The following is a 13,149-nucleotide window of genomic DNA, read 5'->3' on the forward strand; positions in this document are numbered from 1 at the left end:
ACCATCTCAAATCCTTGAGGCCGAGCCCCCCCAAATTCTTACTTAAAGTACACCTTTGCTAATTCACAACATGTTTTTTCTTGCCCCCTTTGCCATGATCAAACCATAAAAAGTCCCTAATCTTTTTCTGGATGTGGCAGAACTAATACTTATTAAAAAGCCAGGCAGAAGTATAATAGATATTATATGAGGAGAGGATCTTTTGACATATCTGCACTCTTCTAGCCAATGAGAGGAAGTGCCTATTCCATTTCCCCAACTTATCAATTTTTTCTCTGATCCATTACCACATTGCTTTCAAATTTGGTTCAATGGCAAAGGGAATCCCTAGATACCTCACCAAGTGCCTATTCCATTTACTGCACCAAGGAGGAGGGTGTGCCTCCCAACCTAACAAAACTGATTTGGGCAATGAAATTCTGCTCCTTGATGCTTCACAGAACAATTCAAGTTTAGCCATAAGTGTATTCATATTGTCTTGTTCCAACTTAGTAAGGATAACAATGTCATCAGCAAACTGAATGTTGGAGATCCTCTCCATTGGGTAAGTAATACCATGAATTTTATGAGATGTCTTAAAGTCCCTCATCAAGTAGTATAGAGCATCAGCTGCAATAAAAAAAATAGTTAGTGCTAAGGGGCAACCGTGCCTGATGGACCTAGACAAATCAAAATATTCAGACTTACTACCATTAATCTCAACACAAGCCTTCGCATCCCTCATCAAAACATTCACCATTTTACACAAGTGCTCGGGAAAGCCTAAACTTTCCATCATCATGCCCACAAAACTCCATTTTATTTTGTCGTAAGCTTTTTCAAAGTCTAATAACAGAAGAGCAATGTCTTGTTTAGATTCTTTTGCCCAATGCATGGACTCCGAGCATGTGAGCAAACTCTTGAGGATATATCTTACCTTGACAAAGCCTGTTTGGGTGGGGTTGATGACTTTGGGAAGAATACCTTCCAATCTCTGTGCAAGGGCTTTGCCTAGGATCTTATAGGATTCATTCAATAAAGTAATGGGCCTCCAATTCTTGATCAGAGATCTGTTTCCCTCCTTTGGAATCAACTTACTAGTCCTTTATTTATTTCTTCTCCTAATGAACCACTATTAATGACCTCTTGATACGCATGCAACAGATCCTCCCCAATCCATTCAATGCATTCTTAATAGAACTCAACCAGCAGCCCATCTAGCCTTGGGGCTTTTCCATTGCTAAGGGCCATTATGGCCTCCTTAATCTCTTCCAGGGAAAGCTTCCTATCTAACAACTTAGCATCCTCCCTACTAACTTTCCTTGGAATAATTCCTCTAATGTAGTCGCTAGCACTAGCTTTACTCATCTGATTGTCCTCAGAGGAGAAGAGATTTTGATAGAATTGAGCAAATGCTCTTAGGATACTTGCTTGGTCAGTAATAGTTGTTCCATTATCCCAAATACTGTCAATGCCAACTCTGGCTTCCTTGGCTTTAAGTAGTTGGAAAAAATACTTGGAGCCTTTATCACCATGCTCTAGCCAATTAATTGTTGCTCTAGTCCTAGCCCCCTAGATCCGCTTATTCTGAATCCTTCGAAGAGAATCCTTAGCTAGGCATATAACATCCTGAGACTCCACATCATTAGGGTTTTGAATAATTTCTTCAACCTTTTGTAGGTTGCAGTGAGCAAAAGTCTCCTCTCTTTTGATATCTTTAGCCATTTTTCTTCCTACTGTTTGAAACAAGGACTTCCGGCTTTGAACATTCTGATTCCATTCCTGAATGGGGCTGTCATGTTTACTGATAATCCTGTTGAACTGCCTAATAATGTAGACTGCCTATTTTAGCTCCTCATTCAACAGGCTAATGTTGACAGAAAAAATCTCCTTATGAAAAAATCTTCTAGGGGGAAGATCACTGTGAGAAATCAGAGCTTGAATAGGATGATGGTTCGAGAGAGTATAGGGGGTAACCTTCACAATAGATCCCTCTTGGCTCTTATTGATTCTGAAATAGTCATTATTGAAGTAAAACCTGTCAAGCCTATAGTAGATCCTCTTGTTACCTCTCTGACAATTGCACCACGTATACCAAATACTTTGGTCTTCTCTATCACAGCCTGCTAAAGGGTCAACTAGCCCAAGCTTCCCCACCATCCTGTTCCAAAAGAACCTCTCCTCTCCTTTCCATTCAACCTAACTGCCACCTATTTTATCTCTAGGACTCTCCACCATATTGAAATCTCCACCTAGGATCTAGGGGATATCTTCCAAGCCAAAAATCCATTTCCATAATTCTATCTTGTCCTTGTAATCATTAGAGGCATAAACAGAGCATATCCCAAATTCCAGGTCATTGAATTCTAGGATAACCCACACCATTCCATTACATGGAGAACAACCCCATCTAGAAACAAGCTTGGCCCATTTATTGCTGAGGAGGATAGCAGCACCACCTTTACCCTTGATGTGTTTGGTAGCAAAATACTCAACCTCCCTCCAAATGCATTTTAGATTGATGTCAAGCCAAAATTCAACTGCCTTGAGCTCTTGAAGGAGGAGGACTTCAATGTTCTTATGAAGCTTAAGAAACCTTTTCACCACATATTTCCTATCTGGGGTCTCTAGCCCCCTTACATTCCAAGATGCGATATTAATTTCCATAGGGATATTTTAGGGGGTAGATACCACTGGGGACCTAAAGCTGTCATAACATTTGGGCAACTACCCTTGGGGGACCTAAAGCTGTCATAACATTTGGGCAACTACCCTTGGGGGACCTTTTTTTCTTTGAGTAAAGTATTAGAGCCACTAGGCCTCTCCCTTTTCTTTTTGAATTCAAAATCAACGCCTAAGTGAGAGGTGTCTTCTAGAATCTTTGTTCTCTTATGTTTCTTAGTCATCTTCTTGTTAGAAGCATTTCTAGCTCCATATTCTTTCATAGCCTCCTCAACAAGGCTTTCATTAGGGCCACCCTTGAAGGGGACAATGGCCCACTTGATTGCTTTTTCATTTTCATTCAATCCTACACTTACCATATCCACCTTCATACTCTCACTAGTTTCCTCCTCCATTGAAGGACTAATGCTCATACGAGGAACTTCCTCATCCCCAATGTCTTTCAATCCATATCTGAAAGGGGGGGTGCAAGGTGCAATCTGAGGTGATTCCTTACTAACAGCCTTAGGCTTATTTAAATCATCTTGTTTTCTTGGAAGTTAAATGTCATTTATGATAGACTCTTCCGTAGTGCAATCCTTAGACCCTAGTTCAGCCCCCACCTTCCCACTTTTGGATAGGGGGTCATAAGGTATGGCAAAGTCCCTCCTATGGGGATTGACCTTATCACTAGAGGGGGACATCTGAGTATTAGGAGGACACATATCATTATCAATAATACTAGGTTTTACTAGTTGTTGGACCCTATTTCAAGTCTCATTCAACTTCTTAAATTTCTCCAAAATGAGCTATTGAGCGTTTAGCTTCAAATGTTTAGGAGGGCCTACAACATCAATAGGAGGAGTAGGAGGTGACAGAGTTTCTCCCTGAGAGATATTCGCTTTCCTAATCTCAACACTCAAAGCATCAAGTTTCTTAAGCAAAGGGGAACCATCATTGGAGTTGGGAAGGGTAGCTAGGGTCTGTAGGTCCAGGCAACGAGGGGAATTTCAAGGGATCGATCTTGGTTTCTACTGCAGATTCAGCATGGGATGCATGTGAAGTCGAGGGAAGGGGGGGTCACTTGACTTAGCCACCGGGGGAGACAAGTCTGACTCTGCAAGACCAACAAAGGGTTTACTGTTAGAGTTGTCAACTTTTTCATTCTTCTTAAGAACGGGACAATTTTTTCTGAGATGCCCTTCTCTTTTGCAAAGAAAGAAGGCATTTTGCCTCCTAAAAATTCAATAGGACAAGTAACTGTTTCAGTAATAAGCTCAATCTTGAGGTCTTTAGGAAGATCCTTCCTAGGGTTTATAGACACCAACATTCTAGCATTCATATGCGGAAGCAAAGAAGTTTCATCAATTCTAAGCACTCTCCCAAGGGGCTCCATTGCATGAGGTATCACATTCCACAAGTAAGGGGGAATATCCTTAATAGTAATCCACCTAGGGTTCGACAATGCCAAAATTTTGTCGGTGTTTGCATCTAAGTCCCAAGAGAGGGCTCTAAAACAACCAGACCGGATAGTCCAATATTGCCTTTTAACCACTTCTTTCTGACTACTAGGGTTATTAAAGAAAAAAAAAAAAAAAGCCCTTTTGAATCATTCTGCAGAAAGAGAAAGAAAACCCTAGTTTCTTCACCCAAACATTGTGTAACAAAGCATTCAAATAGTTCCTATAAGGTAATTTGGAAATGTCCAAAGCCGCTAAAAATACTACTGAGTTCCTAGGCCTATTTTTCTCATAAATTATCACACCAGCCATTTGAGCATTAGGAAAGACAACCAAAGAGTTGGCAGAGAGATCCTTACCTCTTCCTCCTCCACCATCATTGACACTGCCCTCTTTCTCTTCTTTGCTGAGGAATTTGGTGCCTTCAAGAAGAGAGATTTTCCCCACAACCTGCTTGAAGGTTTTTAATCTAGCCTTGCCCACACCAGCACCAGAAAGAATGCCATTTTCTGGAGAAGTCGAGCCCATAACTATAAGCCCACGCCAAGCATTCAATGCTTTCAGGCCAGCTGACCTTGGGCCTGCATGAGGCAAACTTCTCATGAGTGGCCGGCCTCCAAGTACAACCCTCTATTACCAATGCTAGAAGTTGTAGAGCCCTCCAATATTTCCCAATCCTAGTTGATTAGAATTTGGCTTCTAACCCGCCGTATCTCATCTTTTTGTTAGAAAGAGTAAGCATTTATTAGCTGCTACAGCTTGTTTGTTTTAAGTAAAAACACATAAAAATATCTTGTTATGAGTTGAAGATCTGAATTGCCTTGTGCTTGTACCCAAGAACAAAAGGATGGTAATTTTTTTTATATGCTTGTAATTTTACATTCAAATACTTGAAGAGTTAAATTGTATAAATTTTAAAAAACCAGAAGTCATTTTTTTAGGTTCTAGTATTTTTGTTCAATTTTTTGTTATAGGAAGCTTCCCCTTATAAATTGAAGAGAGGTTTATCCTTAGATGCTGTTTTATTTTGTATTTTATTTAAGGGGTAAATTGAAATGATAACGTACATTAGTAGCAATATCATATCTGCCCATGCAAAGTAAATGGATTAGTAGTAGGTTTACCTCTTTGAATTTCTAATTTTGAGGTAGGCAAGGTGGAAATGCAAAGTAGCTTAGATCTCAGTTTCTTGTTAGTTGAAGTATGAATCATAGAATCAGAATTTAGTTTAATTTTTAGTCAGTGGCCAGTGTTACAATTTTGAGTGTCATTATACAATGAAAATTGATTATCATAAACCTTTAAAAGAAGAGTGAAACATTCTAACCAAATGTTATGTCACAAAATATTTTTGGTTACGATTAAAAGAAAAAACTTATTTTATTCCATCATAATTTGCATTTTGAAACATGACATATAGTAATTTATTTATTTTGTGGTAGGTAAACGTCCCAGTCCAACAGTCCTATCTTTGGTATGGTTCTTCTAATGGGGATGCTAGTGATTCCCAGGTTTGTGATTATATCATTTTTGTATCCCAGTTTTAAAAAATAAAATCTAAAGATCATGCATTTTGTTATTTTATGCACGTATATAGAAATCTTTTATGACTATTTCTCTCTGTACAAAAGTTGTGAGTATTGAATTTATAACTGCTGGTGAAGGCTTCCGGAGCATATATCTTTCGTCCAAATGGTGCACCACCAACAGCCATTTTAGAACCGGTAATGCAATATCCTTTTGTTTATGATACTATAAGAACAATATTATTCTTCATAAAACTAGCTAGGTCTCTTGCATATATTGTTAAACAACAATTTCTTTGCTAAAGACAAAGATAATGCTACAGGTCCCATTAACTATCATGACAGGACCTTTGGTTCATGAGATCCACCAGAAATTCAATTCATGGATCTATCAGGTCTGCATTCTTCAAAGAAAACTATTTAGTTAAGTTGAATTACATTTCATTATGCTTACATCAATCACACATGTTTTCTTGTATATTGTTTATCCAAGGAAGCTGAGAAGAAATACAATGAGAGTAAAAAATAAGTGGGTTTTAGTCCTCTCATTAGAGTATGTATCTAATATTGACAAAGTAAATGTCTATAAGGATGCTATGTAAACTTAAGCTATATTTTACAACTTTATTCTGTGGTTTCTTATGGGAACTGTTTGTTAGTAGATCTTGCCACTTTTGAATGAGTTACCTGTTTTGTTTCCAACAAGTTCTTTCTAATAGTTGATAATAAAGTCTTTGTTATCTTGCTGCTATCATAATTGGACCTGTGCTTGGTTTTAGTCAGCTCCTCATGATAATAATAGGTGATGATATGTGACCTACCTATTTTATTGTTAAATACGAAGGTTGCATGGGTACGGGGGTACTTGGAGACGTCTGAGACTAGTACTGGTATGGCTATTTTTTCAAAATAGGAAACAACGGTACTTGTTGGTGCCAGCTATTTTTTCAAAATAGGAGACTGGGGGTACTTGAAGACGCCAATTTTTTTAAAATATAATTTAATAATTTATAGAAAATCTGAAAATATAATGACATTGAACTTTGAAAACAAGAATTAACATTAACTTTGAAGTTTAAGTACACAAATGTGAAATAACTCAAATCAAAATGTTATACAATCATTGTGTCAAAGTTTAAAACTGATTACATAATGAAAATAGCTTGATAAGCAGCAAGTTGATACGCAAACAAAAAAACTGGAAACAAAAATCAGAAATCTTATATCTATCATCTACTCTTCTATGCCATGATCACCCATATCAAGCTCCTTAGCTGTGAGGCTCTTTAGAAAGTCATCACTCTCAAATTTAGGTTCCTCTGATGGTAGAATAACAGGGAGTAAATCAGTTAGTTCATCTGCTTCAACCAATTCATCCACAATGGCTGCAATTTCTCCATCAAGTGAAATTTGATCCCATTTTGTTGAAGGACCCTCATTGTATCCAAGATCTACACGAGAGAGAAGATGAAGTGAGTTATGAATGTACACTAGGTTTTTTGCTTTCTTTGACCCTAATCGGTTCCTCTCTAGTGAATGAATGAACCCATAAGTACTTCAATTTCCTTCACAAGATGAAGAATTGGCAGCTTGTGAGAGCAATCATATTGCAAATTATTGCAATTCAGGGGCTTCACTTCCATGGTTCCACCACCACTCTATAGGGTCTTTCTTTACTTTCATATCATATATAACTTCCACAGAACCAAAATCACCTCACCCACGTGAAAACTTATTCCATCGAGTCCTCAAAATTGAAACATCCTCACCTTGGCCATAAATCTTTTTAACTAATGCCCAAAATCCCTTCATTACCTCTCTATCCTGATGCGGAACCCTCTTTTTGGTCACTTTTATATCATACCATTTAGGATTAAGGGCATAAGCAACACAATGAAGAGTTGTGTTAATTTTGTTCCATCTTGCATGCATCTTTTCCTCTATCACAGGATATAGAGAAATACCTTTTGGATCTGATGTGGAGCCCTCTTTTTGGTCACTTCTATATCATACCATTTAGGATTAAGGGCATAAGCAACACAATGAAGAGTTGTGTTAAGTTTGTTCCATCTTCCATGTAACTTTTCCTCTATCAAAGGATATAGAGAAATATCTTTTGCATCTATTATCTTCTTGACTCTTTCACACATGGAATCTATTGCTTCATAAACCTCTCCCAAACATGCCTCGTCTGAATTTGCAAATCTGATCACCTCACACATGGGCTTAATAAAGTCCACAACAAACTTAATATCAGCCCAAAAATGCTCATCAAGGACCATACCTCTCACCTCAACTGCAATATTTGATGTAGACTGCTTCTAAGCTTCCCATGCATCACTAACAACTATGGAACACAAAGCTCGTTTGACTTCACAAAGGTGGTCAAGAAGAATGAAGTAAGATGCAAAATGTGTATCAACAGGTTTGAAAAGTTCTACCTTGGCAAATTTACGATAAGTGGATTGTATTTGGTGATGGTTACATATGAACATTTGTATTTTTTTGCCCTTCTCTACGAGATCTGAAATCCATTGGAACTTGCCAATATTTTTGAGTGCATTATTCAACGAATGCACACAAGATGGTGTCCAAAATATCTGTCTGTACATTTTTTGCACCAGCATGCATGTTTCTTTACAAACAAGGGCGGGATCAATAACAACTTGGACTACATGTGATGCCCGCACCTCCTCAATGCTATCACATGGTTGGTTATGAAGAAATTTTGCATTTTTTCTTCCCCTAAACAATCCATTGCCTTCAAAAAATAAGGCCCTTTGCTGCATGTTACCATGATGTTAAGTAGTGGATGATTCCTCACATCCATCCACCCATACATCACAATACTGCATCCTTCTATAGCCCACACTCTTTTCAATAGTGCAGTTTGTTCCTCTAATAGAGTTTTTTCTTTATCTACTAGAGTAGTGCGAATGTAATGTCCATGTTTGATATTTTCCTTATTTTTAGTCCTGAAACAATAATTTTAATTTTAAATTATATCTGTAATATATTAATAAGTATAATCTTATCAAAACTGAATATATTTTATTATATTCTTTAACTCAAAATCTTAAGAATAATGTGAAATATAGAACTTATCTTGCTTTATTGTAATAACTATAATAGCCTCTTTCCAAAGTCTAACGCTCCCTATATGTCATCATAAAACTCTTCACTGTCTCCTTCTTTAATATATATTGACTTTCCTATACTCAGAAATCTTCCCATTGAAGACCAATTTATGATCTTAACCTAAATCAATTGTCATATAGCCCAATCTTCTCCTGGCCTAATTCCTCCCATCTCGGGTGAATTCGATGGTCTTAATATATGATGGGAAACGATGTTTGAATAGACACGTATTCTTAATTTATCCTAAATCACACCTTTTGGTTATACTTTGATCGGTTACTTAACAACTCAGAATCTTGTTTTCCTTAATGATTTTGCTGATCATTGATAATTCTTAAACAGATCGATCATTATAATGTAACCATCTCTCATATAGTTGACCCAATCAACCATCTTGATAATAAGTAAATTTGACTTGTTTTATCTTTGTTCTCAACAGACGTAAGTTTATTAAATACATTTCTTAATCTGATTGCTGCTCATAATCGGGTTGTTTTATTAACATTCTTCTTGAATAGACATCGACTCTTGATATTGCTTGTGAACATATCAATCAATATAATCAATTTTCTTTAATGATGTTGCTGTTAGAGATCCTTACCAAATCATGCTGCCAAGTGGAGTAGCCACTAGGCATTGCTCTCAAGACATTACCGCTGACATCTAGTGATGACAATATTATCTCTGTAAGACATAATCGCTGCATATCACTTCATAAGTTAATTGCTTTCAAGCATATACTTATCACTGCTTTAGTCAACTCTATGCTATGCCTTAATGATATTGCCATGAGCCACGTTACCCACTATATTTCTGAATATTATATTGGCAGCATAGGAAATGATATGCCTGTAAATGGAGACAAGAGGTGCTATGCCTTAATGATATTGCCATGAGCCATGTTACCCACTATATTTCTGAATATTATATTGGCAGCATAGGAAATGATATGCCTGTGAATGGAGACAAGAGGTGATGTGCCTCATTGAGTGGTTCGTATTTCACTTTTAGAAGAGTTTGGAAGGAGTTTATACTGTTGCAAGGGAGACCATTCTGACATGTGTCAGATCTGGTGTGCAGAAAGATTACCAAGTGATATGCTGGACACTTAAAATTAGCAGCAGCACTCAAGCTGGTGAATTGATAAAAAATTTATTTCTGTTTTCTTGGGTCTTTTTATTATCTTCAGCCACCAGCCATTGAGAAGGGAGGAGTGGGACCCACAAGGACTTGGCAAAGGCTCCAAATGTAAATATCAATTCAAAGATTAAAAACAGAAATAATATTGTAAAATTTATATTATTATTTGATAAGTATGAAATTTATATTAATATTTAATAAATATATAATTTATATTAGATCTTGTTCATTATTATAATTAAGATTTTATTTAGTTCATTTTATTTGATTATATCTATATATTTTATATTTTAATTTGTATTATTATTTATCATTAAATTCTATCATGTTTAGATTGGGACATCATAGCGAAGCTTTGTATATCTAGGTGGTTTATAGCCTGCTGGTGCATTGTTGATCGCTTGGACCATCTCTCCATAGAAAGGTGAGCGAGCAACATTAAATGGAATACTATTTGCATAGAAGAATCGCACAATCACTACATCAATTGCTTCTTAACTTTACACATGTCAAACAATCTTCCGATGGGGTTTGAGCTGCCAATGTGTGGTCTTTTGTGAGCATGTTCTTGTTCCATCTCTAGAAGTCACATCCACCTTTTACTCTCTATTATAACTTTGAGCTGCAGTAGTTGCCCCTATAGTTGAAGCATGAGAGCTTTGAATAAAAAGTTTACCATCAGCCCTTTCTTGTTCCCTCATAGCATCATATCGTTTTGACTCATTTTAACCACCTTCAACATAGTTTCTTGATAGGTGAAGGAAATGAGCCCTCACCCTTGTGTAGGTGCCTTTGCTATGCATTGGACAAAATTTACAATGGATAATGGCTGTTCCACATGTTCCTTTCGGCCCCGGAACTTGGTCAACATACTTCCATAGTGGATATAAGCCTTGTTTTCCTCCACCTGACATTCTACATGAAAAAAGTAAAAAAAAAATCAGATTTGACATTAAATTTATTCACTAAAAAACTATAAGACTAAATAATTTTATCTATCATATAGTAAGACAACATACTATCATACTGTAAGACAAAATAATTGGGATGCAATTTGCATTTTTAATTTTATTTGCCAAATTTGTTCAACTTTACCATAATTCATATTCAATTTCACTATTCACTATGTGGCTATTCAGTGCAACCTTCGTAAACAGACTACAATATTCTGTATTAGTATTACAATTAAAGATTTTAAATTTAAATACTTCTAATAATCTAATTTTAATAAAATTTTAATACAGTATTAAATTATTAATTTATTAATTATTAAAATAAAAAATTTAAAATATTGCTAATCCTGTTAGCACTGAAATATTGTTAATAACTTACTACTAATAGTTAATACTTAATAGTTAATAAATAATAAGTTAATAACTTAATACTAATTTATTTGAAATGAATCAAATCTGAAAATTAAAACCCATGTAAGATGAAAGGTTGCTGAAGATTCTCTTGCTTGCAGGTGACTTTGTTTGTTGCGTGCAAGTTTGCCTTTTCTTTCCTTTTCGGTGGTGGCGTCGCGTGTGGCGTTTTTTCCCTCTTCCTGAGGTCGTGTTGTGTTTTTTTCTTTTTTTGTCAGTCGTGTCGCTTTTTTCTTCTTATCGCGTGTTTTTTTGGGTTGTGTTTTTCACAAAAAAGTGCTTTTTAGGTTTTATTTGCCGCATTCATTGGAGACGGCGGGAGACATTGGGATTGTGTCGCCTACACTTAGAGATGTCTCAAGCCACATCTTAGGAACATGAGACACATCCCAGTACCAGAGACCCGTTGGGTTGGAGATGCATCTCCGTGCAACATAGTTAAATACCCATAAACAAGTTGGCACGTGATAAGAAATCATATTTTTGAAGGATGAGATTAGTTTGATTAAGACTTAAGTTTAGGGCTCCTAGAATATATAGACACAATGTGTACTAGGAGTTTCTTGTAGGCTTTGGATATTTCTTTTGAATTACTGAGTTTGCATATAGTATAATATATAGACACAATGCTTCTACCATTTACCTTTAATGAATTTTTCGTTCATTTATTGTTAGTATTGAGTTTTAATACAATATAGTACAAAACATTATATGTTGGCTGATGTCAAATTTACATTGATTCTTTTTTTTGAAAAGATAAATTTTCACTCTTTCTATCAATCCTTAACACAAGGTACTAATGAACATACAAAATTATTAATGTTAATGTGAGTGCAAACTGACTTGATCATGTATTATATCATAAACCATGATTATATGATGTGATTCATGCTTCTTGAGCGACTTTAGATGTGTTGGGGAAATAACTTCTTTGTCAATGACATTTCTTTGTACTTCATCTCTAGTCTAGTAGCCATCTAATCTTGTAAATCACACCATATTCCATGTGTTTTACTTGTATTACTGGTAGAACACACCATAACTCAATAACTCAGACTTAACATAATGTCATGTAAATTTTTTATTGACTCTAGACTGAAAAATATCAAAAATACATAAATTTGTGAAATAAACTTGAATAACATGCCATATATTGAGAATGACCTAATGAATAATAATACTCTAGACTTGTAGGTAGATTTTCTCTTGATATTAGATCAATAAGGGAGAATTCTTACATCATGGGGTTTTGTCCTTAAATGCTTCAATTTCCAAATGGAATGAACAATAAAATGATAATAGATATATGATGTCTTTGATCCATTCACCTCCTTTTATAGGTTCTCTTCTTTGATGGGGAATAACTTTGTTAGTGTGCTAGACAACCATTCTCCACAAGTAGGCCCAAGGGTTTCAGGAACACCTGTTCAGACCACCTCTTGGGGCTCACCTACCTTGTGAGATATTAATACCGCCTTTCTCTAACAAATACAACCAATCCTCATGAGGGGCATGACAAAGGATTAGGTTATTAATATACTAATTTCTCATGTACTATGAATGTATATGTATATATATGAAATTAAGCATAGATATCATATAAATCTTAATTCCCTAGTATAATCAAATGTCAATCTTGCTGACATTGTATATATATATACATGAATAAGTGAAATAACTTATGTTATAGACCATATGTTTGCCAATTATTCCTAATAGAATTCAAATAGGACATTATTGAAAATAAGCATACAGTTCATAAGGTAAGATACAACAGACCAATCTGCTGTAATGCATGATCCTTGTTGTGATTGAACTCAGTCTCCAGTTGATATTTGATATGAGTCTGTTCTTCTTCGATGCCTTCCTGTCTTTTTCCCA

The 13,149-nt window shown here is 35.9% G+C and overlaps 1 protein-coding gene across 1 annotated transcript in view; it reads left to right on the forward strand.

The window, feature by feature from the left end:
- LOC131064401 (alpha-mannosidase) overlaps nt 1–13,149 on the forward strand; it is a 178,293-nt gene that overhangs the window by 82,568 nt on the left and 82,576 nt on the right. The window contains exons 18-20 of the mRNA XM_057998534.2: nt 5,543–5,611; nt 5,765–5,824; nt 5,950–6,021. Coding sequence (XP_057854517.2) covers nt 5,543–5,611; nt 5,765–5,824; nt 5,950–6,021 — 201 coding nt within the window. The remainder of the gene's footprint in view (nt 1–5,542; nt 5,612–5,764; nt 5,825–5,949; nt 6,022–13,149) is intronic.

Source organism: Cryptomeria japonica, chromosome 5, assembly GCF_030272615.1.
Source record: "Cryptomeria japonica chromosome 5, Sugi_1.0, whole genome shotgun sequence".
Taxonomy (NCBI): Eukaryota; Viridiplantae; Streptophyta; class Pinopsida; order Cupressales; family Cupressaceae; genus Cryptomeria; species Cryptomeria japonica.